We start from the raw sequence: 17048 nt of genomic DNA, 5'->3' as shown, positions 1-17048 counted from the left end.
TGTGTAGGTCCTGCTGCTGTTGAGGGTTCCTCTGTAGGTGGGGCGATTGGACAGGGGAGGGCAGAAGCCTGTGCCATCCATGGAACCAACGCTTCTGCCTTTAATGCTTTCAGACTATGCAGAATTTTTGTTTCTGGGACTCTTCCTCCTGGAGATGTCCCTGAAGATGTACGGCATGGGGCCTCGCCTTTATTTTCACTCTTCGTTCAACTGCTTTGATTTTGGGGTAAGTGCTCTGGAGCCCGCCCATCCTTCTGCCAGGGGTTGCTATCCCATGGTTTGAGATAAGCAGCTTGCTCCGGGGCTCGGCGTGAAGCGCTGAAATCAGAATTTATAAAAGGGGAATAGATAGGATTAGCAAAAGGGAGGTCAAGAATGTGTGAATCCTTGCCGTACTAGGGTTTGTTTGGGTTTTTTAAATGCTCTTTTATTTTTAATGTTTTTACTGAATGGTAACACACATACCATAGAGTAAACACTTCAGTAAATTTTACAAAGCTACCCGTAGCCAAAGTTTTGAACCACTTATTTTCTTGGGGGAAGCCTGGGGGAGAAGGACAAAAGACTTCATTCCAGAAGGTGGTTCAATCAAAAATGAGAAACTTATATATTTATTTTTTGAGTTCAGTTTAAAATTGGGAAAATTATCTGGGTATACCCTTAAACATTCATACACATATGCACATACACACTCAGGTATTAGCAAGTCCCCACATAGACTACTTCACCCAGTGTCCACGTTCCTAAATAATATTGGTATATAAATGTGTGCATTACTAACAGTCTTCAAGGTGCTTTCACATACATTTTTGTCCTCCGCTGCTTGCAGGGGTCTGACGTCCACGATGTTAGGTGTTGGTTGGCAGTTAGGCTGCCCGTTTACACATGAGTAAATAGGAGACCTCGTGTGCAAGTTCACGCAGCCAGTTAGCAGCAGAAGTAGGTTGCAAAACTTCGGGTTCCTGAACCACCTCTCTTTCTGCCAAACCCACTTCTTTCTCTGCCAAATCTCCAGTTAGGTGCTAACGATTCTGAGCCCTTGCCAATCTGCATTTTAACTTGGAACATATGCTTCTGGGTACAGGCAATTTTCAGGCATAATAACTAGTGAAAGACCATTTTCACCTTAGTTCCCTTATTTACATACTTTTCAGCATCGCTGTGAGAATTAATTTTTGTTCTTTCTCCTAGTGCAATGTGTGGAATATAGTAGACTTTCGATAAACATATAATTAAAGCGTAAAACAAATTGGATGGTTAATTTGACGTTGCTATTTCTATAGCAGTCAGATTCTATGCCACCAAGTAGTACCATCACGTTGGGGTATGGGGTCCTGAGGGACTGCAAGATATTTCATGTACAGGTGACTGAAACATTCTTTTTTTTTTTTTTTTTTTTTGCGCTATGTGGGCCTCTCACTGTTGTGGCCTCTCCCGCTGTGGAGCACAGGCTCCGGAGGCACAGGCTCAGCGGCCATGGCTCACGGGCCCAGCCGCTCCGTGGCATGTGGGATCTTCCCGGACCGGAGCACGAACCCGCGTCCCCTGCATCAGCAGGCGGACTCTCAACCACTGCGCCACTGGGAAAGCCCCACTGAAACATTCTTGTTAGCACTAAATTCTAGGACAATGAGAGAACCTGGATCTTCTCAGAGGTTTTTATATGGAATGCAACGTGTATTAATGTAAACTTGTTTTCTCATTTGAGGACCACTCTTTTGTCTGTTCAAGGTGTGATAAGAACAGTATGGCTGTCAAATGTGTGCAGAAGTGGTGAATGACTACTGCAGTTTTCACAAAGGACAGAACAGCAGTCAGTAAAGCAATCTATAGTATGAAGGAGGAAATTTAGCAAGGGGAGTGGGGAGCAGTGGGGAGAGAGGTGGTAGAGTCTTGTTTTTCCTTGGCAACCTTCACAAACAGGTGGTCCTGTTGCAGGTGGGCTGGTGGGGGAGGGGAGAGTTTGAATTTCAAAATGGCCCAGTGAGAGCTGTTGGTTGCAGAATACAAGATTACTCCTCTCTCCTCCTCCTCCTCATTCACCTCCTGCTCCTTTTCCTCTTCTCACCGTGGCTGGGTTTGGCTCTTTAGGTCACAGTGGGCAGCATCTTTGAAGTGGTCTGGGCGATCTTCAGACCTGGTACATCTTTTGGAATCAGTGTCTTGCGAGCTCTCCGGCTTCTAAGAATATTTAAAATAACCAAGTAAGTGATCAGAATCTAGACTCTTCCCAACCACCTTCGAGAGCGGACGCTTCTCTCTGCCTTATTATATTTATTTCCTTCCATCCCCACATGCCCTTACCACATGATCCCCTTCCCGACTCCACCCCCAACTCCGTTCTTCAGTTCCTTCTTCTTCTCCGAAGATTAAACCAGAAAAATGCCCATGATGCTGTATCCTGTGCCACATTCCCAAGGGGAGCCACATTCTTGCTGTCATCTCTCCTTCCTACAAGTAGGCAGATGCGGCTTATCTCATAGACCACCAGGCAGATGCCCAGCTGTGCATGGAGATAATTTGGTATTTAGTGTTCACTGCTGTAATGCTGTCTGGGTTTTTGTAGGTATTGGGCATCCCTACGGAATTTGGTGGTCTCCTTGATGAGTTCCATGAAGTCAATCATCAGTTTGCTCTTCCTTCTCTTCCTCTTCATCGTTGTCTTTGCTCTCCTAGGAATGCAGCTGTTTGGAGGCAGGTAAGCACCAATGAACTTTGCATCCAAAGGGGCCTCAAAACCTAGACTTCAACCTGTGAGCGCTGGGGTCACTAATTTGATTGCCATGTTAACTATCTCGTTCGTTCGTGTCTGTGGCTCAAATCAACCACGAGCATGTGTGTGGAACAAATATCTCTGTTTTTAATCCGTTCACACTGTACAGGGTTCTTATTGAGGGGACCCCTCTCTCTGGAGCTGTCCCTGAAAGGTACAGCCTGGGGCTTTGTAACTCAGGATCAGCCCAGACCCCGTCCCATTACCAGGGCCCTTCAAGTGCACAGTCCCCCAGTAGTAGTCACTAAAACTGTCTTCATAAGTTACTCGGATGAGGGGAGAGTAGGGCAGAGGGGGATGTGGAGAAAGGGGAAAAGTAGTGATGAAAACGGCATAATCTCGGGAAGGGAAAACTTGATGTGTGAGATTTTCATTTCATTCTCTCTGAATTTCCTTTTTCAGGTTCAACTTTAATGATGGGACTCCTTCAGCAAACTTTGACACCTTCCCTGCAGCCATCATGACTGTATTCCAGGTATGAGACGTTAAAAAATGTTACTTGGGATCCCTTGGTGCACACACTACAAAATGATGTGTGAAGAGAATCCTCCCTTTGCTCTCCAAGCTCCTCTCAGGCAGCTGGGTACTCTTGCTTATTGAGTAATCATCACCACTGTAATTCCTAGCATTTCTATAGCTATGTCCTTACCAATAATAAAAGAGCTCTATTGTGATGACCTCACTGGCTTTCTCCTTACACTTGTGAGTTTGCAAGGGATGTTAGTCCAAGTCATTCAGCAACATCGCATTTCTGGTTTTATGAAATTGGAAGTATCTTCAAACCCACGTGTCCATTTAAAGAAGTATCTTTTCCATGCACCCCCCCCCCAATTTTTTTTAAATCATGGGGGAAACTCAAAATCAATAATGTCTAAGAGCCAAAGGAGAACACTGTTTAGCCAGAATCTGAGGCTGAACCAGAACCCAGGTTTCCATAACTGGAGCCCATGAAGCCCTTTCCAATAACGCTGCTGTCTCAGGAACTGTATCTTGGCAGCTCCTGGGGACAGTCAGGCAGTGACCAGACCACCTCATCTGTGTGATTCCCACAGGCCGGGCAAAGCTGAGGTTTGGGTCAGGGTGGGGAGACTCTATATTTTGAGGAATAGAATCTTTCCTTTTGATGTTCTCCTTCTGTTTTCAGTGTCTCTTACATATCAGAAGGAAGTTGAGGATTAGTCATGGGCGTGACATTTTTTTCTCTCTGGCAGGATAATCAAGCAAGGGGTAGATGGAAAAGACCCAGGCCCAGAATTTTCCCCCTTCCGTTGACCCCATTTTCTCATCCAACCCAGGTCTCTGATTTGCCTGTTGTTTGCTTTGTGTAGATCCTGACGGGTGAGGACTGGAATGAGGTGATGTACAATGGGATCCGCTCCCAGGGTGGGGTCAGCTCAGGCATGTGGTCAGCTATCTATTTCATTGTGCTCACCTTGTTTGGAAACTGTATCCTTTTTAAAAGGCTTCTCTTGGGCTGCCTGCACGGACTAGCATGTGAGGAGGAGGAGGAGGAGGTGATCGTAGTGGTGCTGATGGTGGTAATAGTGGGGGGGGGCGGGTAGCACTGGGGTGACCATTGCTAGGTGTACTAAGAGGCACAAGGATCCCGATCTTAAGGAACGTCTGCTAGTTGGGTAAAGAAGATAAATATAAGCAAGATAGGGTATCATCCAAATTATCAGATATCATAATATCCAAGTTATCAGACTATCATCACAAAAACATAGGAGTCTGTTATAGTAAATGGTTGGAGATACTATGAGCTGGGGAAAATAAGAAAGGGCAGAGATCACTATGGGCTGAAATAGTGACAAGATTATAATACTAATGAATTAATTATATGGTTTTTTTTTTAACTTTTTTAAAAAAGACTTTTATTGAAGTATAGTTGATTTACAATGTTGTATTAGTTTCAGGTGTACAGCAAAGTTATTCAGTTACACATATGTATATTTTTTTCAGATTCTTTTCCCTTATAGGTTATTACAAAATATCGAGTATAGTTCCTTGTGCTATACAGAAGGTCCTTGTTGGTTATCTATTTATATATAGTACTGGGTATACGTTAATCCCAGACTCTTAATTTATTCCTCCTTCCCCCTTTCCCCGTTGGTAACCATAAGCTTGGTTTTCTACGTCCGTGGATCTATTTCTGTTTTGTATATAAGTTCATTTGTATCATGTTTTTTAGATTCAACATATAAATGATATCATACGATATTTGTCTTTCTCTGTCTGGCTTACTTCACTTAGTATGATCATCTCTAGGTCTGTCCATGTTGCTGCAAATGGCAATATTTCATTCTTCTTTATGGCTGAGTAGTATTCCACTGTATATATATCCCATATCTTCTTTATCCATTCATGTGTCAATGGGCATTCAGGTTGCTTCTATGTCTTAGCTGTTGTAAATAGTGTGCAGTGAACATTGGGGTGCATGTATCTTTTTGAATTCTAGTTTTCTTCAGATATATGCCCAGGAGTGGGATTGCAGGATGATATGGCAGCTCTATATGTTAATATAGAACAGAGCCTTCCACATAGTAAGTTCTCAAAAATATTAGTATTATGATTAATGCTGATACTACTGAGCATAGCTAACATTTTTCGTACTTGTGCTATTCATGAGACCCTGTACTAAATGCTTTCCAGGCACTATTGCATCTAATCCTTACCTTATAAGACTTAGAGGAAATAACTTAATCAAAGTCAAACAATTACTAAGTTGTGAAGGGAGACTAGAAACTAAGTGCATTTAATTCCAAAATCCATGGCTGGTCATGGGCTCTAGACCAGAAGGATTTAGGTTTTAATCCCAGCAACTCTGTTTACCAGGTGTGTGGCCTTGGGAAAGTCACTTAATCTCTCTGAGCTTCTAGTTTTCACATCTGAAAGGAAGAAGCAATATCCCTCTCCTTTGATGGTTATGAATAGTAAATGAGATAGTTTGCTTGAATGTTACGTTATAAACTGCAAACTTCTACGTGATCATTAGAAGTTTTGGGGGTGGGACTTGCCTTGAATTGGGATTTCTAGAGTGAAAAGGGACAGCCATGTGATGCAGCTATATTTTTGCATTTTCCATAGTCTCACAGAACAGTGATATTCCTTTAAGTTTTCTGCCCTGAAAACTTCTAGGGGCCAGAGCAGACTATAAACTAAACATGAGAAACCCATAAAAAGAAAGCTAGGCAGTGAGTCACAGAAATGGAAGGCCAGTTTGTCACAAAGTAGCTCACTTTGCCCTCTGGGAGCTTTGATTCAGGTATTTCTTTGTCCTGTACAAAGAGATGACATGTGGAAGGAGAGAAGACATATTCTCCATCAAACAGAGTTGCATAACATCTCTCTCCCTCCCCCGACAGCCCCTGCTTAAGTGACTCTTTGGGGTGGTTTCTGTTCCTGCTGGTGTCCCAGGCAGGAAAGGCCTGGAGATGCCCTCCCAGCCTTGCTGGAGCCTTTTGCTTTTCTTACTTGCCCATCCTTAACTCATCACCCCAGACACACTGCTGAATGTGTTCTTGGCCATCGCTGTGGACAATCTGGCCAATGCCCAGGAGCTGACCAAGGTAAGCATTGTTCTCCGGGGATCTGATGGTTCTCTAGTGCCATTGGGTGCCTGCTGGGCTTTGGGGCTGCTTCCAAAAGTCTGTGTTGCCTGGCTCAAGCCTGCCAGGAGGAAGGCCCCTTCTGGGAGCTTGTGGACAGCTGGAGAGCCACACATCCATGAAAGGAGCCTGGTTCGCTTTCACTGAGTTTGCTGAGCCTTGGAGCAGACTGGATCTCTCATGGGATGTAGAAGATAATCACTTAGTCACTGCAAACTCCCAAAGATATCCTTTGCAGAATTATGCCCTGGAAAATAAAGAAAACCCCAAAGTCCTGGATTTAAGTCCCACCTCTGCTCCTGTGGCCTGTGGCTGTGTGACCTCAATCACGTGCCTTCGCACTTCTGGGTTTGGAGGTGAGAGGGGCCAGGAGCAGCTCTGTTCCTAGACTGTGTCTCCTGGGGTATTCCAGTGGCCATGGTCATCTTGAGGGAAGTTTCAATGAAGCTAGTTGCTACATTGCGCAAAGAACTGTTCCTTTATTTCCTCTGAGTCATCTCTTCAGGGGTGGAGGCAATACTGATTGCAGTGGGATGGTCTAGGGAGATGAGTGAAAACTTCTCCCTACATAATACAAATTTGGTTTGGGGCAGAGCCCATAGCAACCTGGTGATGTTTCCGTGACTGCTCTTCCCTCTGTCCTTGAGGGTCTTCTTATCTGCAGGCAGGGAAAAGTACCAGCTCTAGTATCTGAAAAGCTGGCTGTGAGTCATGCGTCTACCACTCACTGGTTCTTTTAGCTTGTGCTTGACCCCTGGTCTCCATTAGCATTGCTTCCTTCATCTGTAAAAAAGGAATGATATATCTGCCTTGCATACCTCACAGGAGTACTGCAAGGATCAAGTAAAATGATGTGTGTGAAAACCAGAGCAGGCTGTGAAGATGTATGTATTCTTAGTAGCTCTAGTCATTTTACCTGAACCGGCTTTCCTTGGTGTCATCACACAGAGGGACATTTATGAGCAGGAATGTGGCTGAGGGGATGAGGTCCCTGCCTGAGCCCCAGGGTGGGATCACTTAGCTGTGCAGGGAAGAGGGAGGGCGTGATGGGAAGTGTGGTGTTTACTTCAGGGGGCTCTGCCTGGAAGGTCCCCCTCCATCACTTCCAGACACTGCAGAGCATCTGAGAAGTGTCGGCTCTGGCCTCTGACCTCCACAGCCCCGGCCAGCTCCCCTGAGGACTGGCACTGGGGTAGAACTGCACGGCTGTCCTGAGGAGGTGGGGCAGGGTGGAGGCCAGAATTGCTGGCCAGGAGGCTGCTGTCTCAAGGGGGCTGACTGCTGGCCACCTGAGGTCTGTGTCATTCTGCCTTGTTTCACCTCTTCCCCTGCTTGTCTCGCTTCGCCTGGTCTCCAGCACGCCTTCTGGGGAGAGCCAAGGGAGCTGCTGTCCTTTACGAGGGTCCCAGACAAAGCCCTCTCTGCTTTGTGTCTAGGATGAACAGGAAGAAGAGGAGGCCTTCAACCAGAAACACGCGCTGCAGAAGGCCAAGGAGGTCAGCCCGATGTCTGCACCCAACATGCCTTCCATCGAGTGAGTCGCTGTCCCCACTTCACAGACCCCTGGGCTCCTGTGCTGACAGCCAGTTGCTCAATTCCAAAGCTGTGAACTCTCAGAGGGTGCCTTCTCCATGCCAGGAAACGTCCTGTGAATACAGCAGTGAGCAAGACAGGGTCCCTTTTTTTCACAGAGCTTTTATTTCAGTGAGCAAGATAGCTGATAAATACACAGAAATAATTTTAGATAGTGAGAATAGCTGTAAAATAAATATAACAGGGTACTAAGGCAGAGGATCAGGAATTGGGTGGAGTACCTTCGGGCGATCTGAGAGGGGTTCTCTGAAGAGATGATATTTAAGCAGAGACCTAAATGTGTAGAAGATGGTCGTGTGACATTACGAAGATGGAACATCCCCAGCAAGGCCCAGTGTGGCTGGTATGAAGGGAGCAAGGGGGGAAGAGAAGGAGACACGGCCGGGGAGGTCCTGAAGGCCCAGGTGAAGGACTTTAGCTTTTGTTCTAATTACAACCATAGGAGGGTCTAGTGGGGAAAGATGGATAGGTTAGGATTTACACTTTTAAAAGGTCACTGTGCTCTGTGGAGATGGACTGTAGGGGCCCAGACTGGAGCCGGGAAGACAGAGGTTGGCTCTTAGAGTAAAGTAGGTGAGAGCTGGTGGTGGTTTAGACCGTGGAAGCAATGGAGAAGAGGTCTGTATTTTGGAGGGAGAACCAATAGGATGAGCTGATGGAATAAATGTGATGGAGGTGGGGATGAAAAAAAAACAGAGAAGAAACAGACGTTTCTCCCAGGTTTTTAGGTTTGAACCTAAGCAACTGGGTAGATGATGGTGGTATTTACTGCCAGCCTGGAGAACAGTGGAAATCCAAGGTTCATTTTGGCCACGTTAAATCTGAGATGCTTATAAGACATGCAAGTGAAGATGTTGAACGGGCTGTTGGCCTGTGAGTCTGGAGTTTAGAAGTCAGGGTTAGAAATAAGGGCTTGGGGGAGCATTTGCATATGGATGGCATTTTAGCTGTCAGCGTGGGCGAGCTGACCCAGGGAGAGGTGGGCCGGAGAGGCGAGGCGCTGAGGACAGGCCAGAGCACTCCGTGCCTCGAGGAAAAGCCGCGAGGAGACGGACGGGGAGCAGCCCGGAGGTGGGAGAGAGAGCAAGGGAGCGTGGTGTCCTGGAGACGCGGAGAAGAACACGCTTCCAGACGGAGGGAGTAGACGGCGGAGCTCAGGACCGTTGAAAGATCACGTAAGATGATAACAGAAAAGGGAGTGTTGGGTTTGGCGAAATGAACGCTGTTAGCGACCTTCCTGAGAGCCGTTTCAGTGGCCCAGCGGGAACAGAATCCAGTTGGAGCGGATTAGGGAAAGAATGGGAGGTGATGAATTAGAGTGGCAAGTGTAGACTCTCTTTGAGGGTCCAGCCTGGCCCTGTGGCTGCTGGTGGAACCGGCAGGCCATGGGCCCTGCGGGGGGGAGCTGGCCACTGTATGGTGCTGGGGAAGGGCCTTGGAGAAGGGCCTTGAGAAGTGACCACAGAACCATGGAATTCCTGTTGTGGCTTCTTGGCCCTCCTGAGGACTGAGTGAGGGGTCCTGGGGTATCACTGGGGAGGGTCTGAGACCCTTGGCAGCTGGACCTCTATCCTGGCCCCAGACCCTGTCATCTATTACTTGAAGCTGATCAGGGAGGAGCCCTTCTCTACCCAGAGCTCGTGTGAAAGCCTATGACTGTCCTCGGCCTCGCCCTGTAGGAACATTTCAGAGTTATGTGTGGGGACCTCCCACCCCTGCATAAGAAAAAAACTCTCCTCCCCCCCACCCCCAGCAAATTTTTTAAAGATTGATGAAGAAAGGTGAAACAACTCCTTCCTCCCTAGAGCATTCTCTGGGCCTTGAGCAGTTTCTACTCCACTTTCCCTGCACTCATGAGTCTGGGCTAAAAATACATATACACAGGTATCCAAACATGCTGGTGGGTAGGGCTGGCTGGCACTTAGCAGTGGGTGGTTCTATTTACTGAGATGAGGAAGCCTGGGGGAGGAGTGGGTTTAGAGATTCGCGGGGGAAGGATGCTTGGCCCAGAGTAGAAACTCACTATTTATGGAATGAAAGAATGAATGAGATGCTGGTAGGCACATGGCAGTAGGCATTGAGCTGTGTGCGTATCCGGGCACAGTGAGGTGGGAGAGGTGCTGTGACCGTCCAAGATGAGCAGAGATCCAGGCTTTGGGTGCGGTGCTTGTGCTGCGAGGTGGGTGCTGCAGGTTGAACGTTATCAAGGTAAGGTGTGTGCACTGCCTGGGCTTGCAGGCCAGACCCCTGACTTCTGGACTATGGTATAACTAAGTGCGAAGGTGGTGTCCATAGAGAAACACGGAAAGAACATTGTTACAAATTAAAAGGCCCAAGTGCTAGTCGGAGCTCGGTCCCTCACACGCTGAGGGAACCTCCTGGCATCTCAGAATCCCTGTTTCCCCATCTTCGAAATGAAGAATACCAACTACCCTTCCTCATCCACAGGGTCCTTGCAGGGTGTATGTGAGGTCATATATGCATGAGTTGGAAAGATGCTTCTCTGTGATTTTAGGTATGAAGACATATTAATGGTTGTGATGGGATGTGAATCTGGATCTTTGTATGTGCGATTGGAGAAGTGAAGTTTGAAGTGTGTATCTGATTTGTGTGGAAATTAGAGGTTGGTTCTCTCTTTTGCGTGGCGTGTGTGTGTGTGCGCGCGTGCACGCATATGTGGGTATGCACACATGTGAGCATGTAAGAGAGAGAGAGAATTCTTCCATGTAATTACACTCTTACACATGTGCTTCTGGGGGGCTGGCATTTGAATATTTGAGAATTTGCAAATAGCCAGTGGAAGGTGCTTTTCCTGGTGGGAGTGCATGCTGCCCGTCTAGAGAGTGTGCTTCTCTTTCTCTGTGCTGCCCATGCTTCTTGGCATGGCCGCTCTACGTGCATTGCAGCTGTCAATGCTGAGGGTGCATTCACTTGCGGAGCTGACAGGTGTCTCCACAGTGATATCCACATGCATTCCATGGGTGCTTATGTGCATTGCGCCTCTTCAGGCTCACACCATCTGCCTCTGCTCCCTTTGCCCACCGTGGACCACGCGTCTCTGCAGATGTGGACATGGTGTTTGAACAGTGCTAGTTTGCCTGTGTGTTCTCCATTGGTGGGTGTCAATTTCATCAGGGAAGGAGCAGCATTTGCCAACCTCCCAGGTCCAGGCAGGGCCCATTGGGCCAGACTGGGTTTGTCAGCCCAGGAACTGGGGCAAGCTCATTCCACAGGTGTCCCAGATGTGTAATCCTCCACCTGAGCACTGACAGCTTCATTTTTCCTGTTTGCCTTTGTGGGTGATGCCTCTACCCTACCATTCTGACCTTCCTTGTGTTTGAAAGGACACAACACGTGTGTATCTGTAGAAGAGATTTTTCCCTGTGCAAGGCCAGGAAGGTTAATACTGTGCTTTACCCAGCTGAATAGACTGAACATTCAAGGCCTCTGGTCAGGGCCACTGCATTGCACACATGCAGAGGACATTGCTTACATCCTGAAGTATGTGGACAGCAGCGTGGTGGCCCCGCCTTTGGCCATGGGCTACTTGGTGGCCTCGATGGTGTGCATGGCAGTGCATTTGTTCCTTGCATGTTGTGTGAGATTGGAGTCATGAGCTGGGGAGTCACACCCTTGTGAATCTCCTAGAAATGATCAGGGGGAAATACAACTCTTTGTCCAAGTTTACAGGGTTTCCAAAATAGGTCTCTGAAGGATATTTAGGTGAAAGCGTGAGTGCCAGTGGGGCTTGATGACTGAGTATCCGAAGCTGTTACCTCCGGGAAACAATAGACCCTTTGTGTGCCTGCATGTTTGCTTCAATACTAGATCCGTGTGTTTGCACACAGCAAGGAACCAAGGTCACTCCCTTGGAGAGCTGAAGGTTGGGAGTCTACTGAGGGCAGCAGACCCGTAGGGGATTCTGCACCTCTCCCTGGAGATCGGCTGGTGGCCGTGGGGCTTGCGGGTCCTGGAGGTCAGGATGCACTGAACCTGTCCATTTTTCTTCCCCAGAAGAGACAGAAGGAGAAGACACCACATGTCGATGTGGGAGCCACGCAGCAGCCACCTGTATGTGTGTACCGGTTTGCGTGTTTGTGAGTGGTTACGTGTGGGTGCGGGGGCACCGTGTCTTTGTCCTTGCCGTGGGCAGAGTGGCACCGGGTGTGCACGTGTCAGTGTGTGCCATGGTGTGTGTGTGGGCGTTCCGTGCACATGGTTTGTGGATCTGCCCCTCCACGCCTCTCACCATGTGCCTATCTCAGTGTGCGTCTCAGGTATGTGACCCCGTGTGCAGTTTGCTCTTCCGTGTGGCCTGTGAGTGGGCACGTGTCGGCGTGGGTCGTTAGTGCCGGTGGGGTGCCTTTCACGCAGGCACTTGTGGACAGCACGTGTGGGCCCCAGTGAGGATGCGTGTGGGCACATGTGAGCATCCCCTGCACGGGCTCTAGGCGTGCGCCCGCAGACGTGTGTGAGTGCGGGCATAGGCGTCCACCCCACGCCCCCTCCTGTGGGAGCCCACTCTCTGTGTCACGTTTGTGTGTTCCCGCTGCCACGTGAATGCTCAGCCAGGCCCCTGAGCTGGACTGTTCAACGGTTGTTTTGAGTATGAGTTGCTGGTGGTCCCTGGACTTAGAGTCCCGTGGATTTGATTAGTGGTTGTGGAAGAGACCCCACTGCATCACTGCAAGAGTGATGCCAAGGCCTTTTATAACATGGGTCTGCTCGCCACTGTCATCCGTCACCCTTGGATAGTACCTGCCCATTGTATTTCTCAGCCCTGGCTCTCCCAGGCTGTCCTCAGAAAGGGAAAGGAGAGGGAGAGGAGGAGGAAGAAAGGCCTCTCACCTTGAACTAAGGGCCATTGGTGGGTACAGAGCAGGTACAGGCTGATGCCCTGAAAGCAAAGGGGAGCTGGGGGAGTGGACATCTGGTAAGCCTTCGTACTACTGTCCTGGGGGCCGGGACTCAGTCCTGGGCTGACCCCACCCGTCTCAGCTCCTGCAGAGCAGTGATTAGAGCGGGAAGCCCCACGGACTGGGGGGCAGTGGTCCCACCACCCCCTCGGCCCCTCGCGTCTTTCTGTGCACGCTGTCTGCAGATCCTGGGCTCTCCCGTTCGCTCCCTGCACTGTGTGTCCCCCCATCCCACGGCCACCGAGGGCTGGCCTCTGCCCCGTGGCCGCCCTCCCTGGCCCTTAGCCGTCACTTCTGACCAAGCCCTCGCCCTCTCCCCTTTGCCAGGAGGGAGCGAAGGCGCCGACACCACATGTCGGTGTGGGAGCAGCGCACCAGCCAGCTGAGAAGGCACATGCAGATGCCCAGCCAGGAGGCCCTCAACAAGGAGGAGGCCCCGCCCATGAACCCCCTCAACCCCCTCAACCCCCTGAGCTCCCTCCACCCACTCAATGCCCACCCCAGCCTCTACCGGAGACCCAGGCCCATTGAGGGGCCGGCCCTGGGCCTGGGTCTGGAGAAATGTGAGGAAGAGCGCGTCAGCCGCGGGGGGTCCCTCCAGGGGGACGGAGGGGACCTGTCGAGTGCCCTGGACAACCAGAGGAGCCCCCTGTCCCTGGGCAAACAGGAGCCGCCCTGGCTGGCCAGGCCCTGTCATGGGAACTGTGACCCGACCCAGCAGGAGGCCGGGGGCGGGGAGACCGTGGTGGCCTTCGAGGACCGGGCCAGGCACAGGCAGAGCCAGCGGCGCAGCCGGCACCGCCGCGTCAGGACGGAGGGCAAGGAGTCCTCCTCCGCTTCCAGGAGCAGGTCTGCCAGCCAGGAGCGGAGTCTGGATGAAGCTGTGCCCAGTGAGGGGGAGAGGGACCTCGAGCCCAGGGACAGCCACGGGGGCAAGGAGCCCACAATCCAGGAGGAAGAGCGATCCCAGGACTTAAGAAGGTAAATTAGACACAGGAGCATGCTGGAGGCATGTAGTGCGGCTGGCGTTAGGGGTTCTTCAATGTAAGCCTTTCTAAGGCTCGGTTTCCCCTGTAGTAACATGGAGGTGATGCTAATGTACCTTTTACGAGGCATGTGTAAATATGACAGCGATGGCGTCTACCCCTCTGAAAACCAGGGCATCTCCTGTTGGAAGTGGGTAGTGGATGAATGGATGGGAGTAAAGGCAGTGGATACTGCCCGTGGACCTTAGCTCCTCTGCCAGGCTGGGTGGGGTGGGAGGCACCAGATGCCACGTGCTCTCCAGCAGGGCTGCTTTGGCTCCCCTCACTTCTCCCTCTCGCCAGGCGTATCAGCCGTTTCGGAACAGCTTCTCGATCTGAGCACCAGCTGTGTCCCCCTCTCTCTTCACAGGACCAATAGTCTGATGTTGTCCAGAGGCTCTGGGCTGGCAGGAGCCCTCGACGAGGCTGACACACCCCTCGCCCTGCCCCAACCAGAGCTGCAAGCGGAGAAGGATGCAGCGCTGACGGAACAGGAGCCGGAGGGCAGCAGTGAGCAAGCCCTGCTGGGGGACGTGCAGCTGGACATGGGCCGGGTCATCAGCCAGAGTGAGCCCGACCTCTCCTGCGCCACGGCCAACACGGACAAGGCTGACCCTGAGAGCACCAGCGTCACCGTCGCCATCCCCGACGTGGACCCCTTGGTGGACTCGACCGTGGTGCACAGTGAGAATGCAGTTCCTGTCCCCTTCAGCCCCATTGCCCATCGTGCCCAGGGCTGGGGGAGTCATGGCTCTGGAGTCATCCCTGGAGAGCTGCGTGGAAAACCCCACCAGTGGGATGAAATCACTCTTCAACACGTAAAAAAAATAGCAGCAGTTTTATCCCAGTTTGCAAGAAAAATAAGTTAGAATTTTCTCAATCTTAAGTTTTGCCCATAAAATGTCCTTAGGCCTTTCGCCCCTGTGACCATCCTAGAGTCTTCAGAGAGATCACATGTAATTTTTTACCCGTTTTTATATTCAGCTCTTTGATTCATTGTATGCGTATCTGATGGCATTCTCTGGGACCCCCCAGGTGCTCTGCCACTTGACAGTTTGGGGACCGTTGCTGGAACAGAAGATGGCAGGTGGGCTGGGGCCGGCACTGGCTGTGCTCAGTGTGTAGCCTCCTAAACCCTGTGTCTCTCGAGGCCTCAGTTTATCGTCTGTGAAGTGAGGGCATCGAACCAGATGACCTCTGAGATCTTTCCCTGTGCTAACATTTTATGAATCTGTTACTCTTTTCTACTCTTTTTCTCCTAGGAGCTCTTAGTCACACTTTCTCTCATAGTTCCTGAAGGCAATGGATGTTCACCTGTGAGACCTTAAACAGAAACAACCAAAAAGCACTTAACCCACACCCATCCCTGCCCTGACACCCCACCCATCTCTGCATTAATCCCACCATCCACCTTATCGTCACTGAATTGTGACCACAGGATTCCACGCTTGCTTTTTTCCCTCTCTTTCTTTCCCCATATTTTTCTCTTTTCACAGAACAGTCCTCTCTCCCTGTTTTTCTCTCTCCCACTTCTCTGTCTCCATTTCTTCACCTTCTCAGAGTGAAGAAACTGTCTCAAAGTATTCTTCAAAGTGCCAGTACTACTTTAAAAAGTGAAATCTCGGGCTTCCCTGGTGGCACAGGGGTTGAGAGTCCGCCTGCCGATGCAGGGGACACGGGTTCGTGCCCCGGTCCGGGAAGATCCCACATGCTGCGGAGCGGCTGGGCCCGTGAGCCATGGCCGCTGAGCCTGCGCATCCGGAGCCTGTGCTCCGCGGTGGGAGAGGCCACAACAGTGAGAGGCCCGCGTACTGCAAAAAAAAAAAAAGTGAAATCTCGCATATCCGGTGCCCCTGGGGTTGACTTGGGTGGGCATGTCTCAGGATCTCAGACTCACAACCTTTTTTGCTGTCTTATTTAATTTTATGTTCTCATAATGAAGTTTTGGGGGTCCTCCTTTATGAGACACAACATTAAGAAAGTTTGACCCCCCCTCTGTTCTCTTTCTGGAGCTAGTCCCTGTCCTTGGTCATAGGTAAGAGCATGTCATCAGAGGGTTTTTGGACACCTTGGATGACTTACCTTTTGGAAAGACCTGGAAGGGGTCAGGACCTCAGAGGTTTGCTACTTACACAAGGTTCCAGGGCAGAAGCATTCACTGAGTGGGAATGGGGGAGAGGTTCCTTTGCCCCACTCACTCTGATAGCCTCATCCTCTCTGCCACTCACCCCGCTCTGAGACTTGCGTAAGGAAACAGAGAGTAGTGGTCCAGCAGCCCCACTCTGTCTCTGCTTCTTCATCCTCTCAATCCTGGGATAAAGTCACGGACCCATCTTCGCGTGAATATTGCATTCTTGTCTCTACATTAATCATGATGGGAAAAAGCACAGCCAGAAAGGCAGCCACAAACAGAGTAATGTCTTCTTAAAATCTTCCACTGCAGTGTGATTTCTTTGAAAGGAGACAGAATTTTGAATTGGGAACCCATACCAGCTGTATGACCTTCGGATAGGTCCTTGAATTCCCTGAACTTCAGTTTTCCTATCTGTAGAAGGGGAATAATAATATATGCCATCCAGGGTGTACTGATGTGAAAAATGCCATAAGTGAATATATACAAAGAGTCCAGATTTTAGATATAAATAAACTTTGTAAACTTTACAACAGAAACAACCATTCTGTTTTACCCAGGGAAACATGATTATCATTTATATGGCAAAAAAAAAAAAAGGCTATACCACCTGAAATCAGGGCAGGGGTAAAGCTAGGAAGAGAGCAGGGCTTAACTCAGTATAATCTAGCAAACACCCCGATGTTTTCAGGCACCTTGCCAGGCACATCACTAGCTGCCTCTCCCATCCTCTCCATCCCATCCCCAGTGGAAAATGAAGGGCACCTTTCTGCAGGTAGCAAGGTTTCTGAAGATTTCAACACGTTCCTCTTGCAGTCAGCAGCAAGACTGATGGAGAAGCCAGTCCCTTGAAAGAGGAGGAGATGAAAGACGATGAGGAGGAGGTGGAGAAGAAGCAGCAGAAGAAGGAGAAGCGTGAGACGGGCAAAGCCATGGTGCCTCACAGCTCAATGTTCATCTTCAGCACCACCAACCCGTAAGACACCCTCCATTGCCACCTCC

At 49.8% G+C, this 17048-nt stretch overlaps 1 protein-coding gene across 3 annotated transcripts in view; it reads left to right on the top strand.

Annotated features, from left to right (window-relative positions):
• The window catches only part of CACNA1E (calcium voltage-gated channel subunit alpha1 E), a gene marked incomplete at both ends in the record, with an annotated part of 301265 nt that overhangs the window by 220769 nt on the left and 63448 nt on the right, over nucleotides 1–17048 (top strand). For 2 of the 3 annotated variants that reach the window (XM_079696521.1, XM_079696522.1), the window contains 11 exons: nucleotides 114–226; nucleotides 2092–2204; nucleotides 2567–2698; nucleotides 3176–3248; nucleotides 4102–4219; nucleotides 6275–6342; nucleotides 7818–7915; nucleotides 11989–12045; nucleotides 13218–13871; nucleotides 14286–14599; nucleotides 16863–17022. In XM_079696521.1, coding sequence (XP_079552647.1) covers nucleotides 114–226; nucleotides 2092–2204; nucleotides 2567–2698; nucleotides 3176–3248; nucleotides 4102–4219; nucleotides 6275–6342; nucleotides 7818–7915; nucleotides 11989–12045; nucleotides 13218–13871; nucleotides 14286–14599; nucleotides 16863–17022 — 1900 coding nt within the window. The remainder of the gene's footprint in view (nucleotides 1–113; nucleotides 227–2091; nucleotides 2205–2566; nucleotides 2699–3175; nucleotides 3249–4101; nucleotides 4220–6274; nucleotides 6343–7817; nucleotides 7916–11988; nucleotides 12046–13217; nucleotides 13872–14285; nucleotides 14600–16862; nucleotides 17023–17048) is intronic. The other variant, XM_079696523.1, reaches the window with a different exon arrangement.

Source organism: Hyperoodon ampullatus, assembly GCF_949752795.1.
Source record: "Hyperoodon ampullatus genome assembly, chromosome: 2".
Taxonomy (NCBI): domain Eukaryota; kingdom Metazoa; phylum Chordata; class Mammalia; order Artiodactyla; family Ziphiidae; genus Hyperoodon; species Hyperoodon ampullatus.
This window is presented reverse-complemented; position numbering and strand designations above follow the sequence as displayed.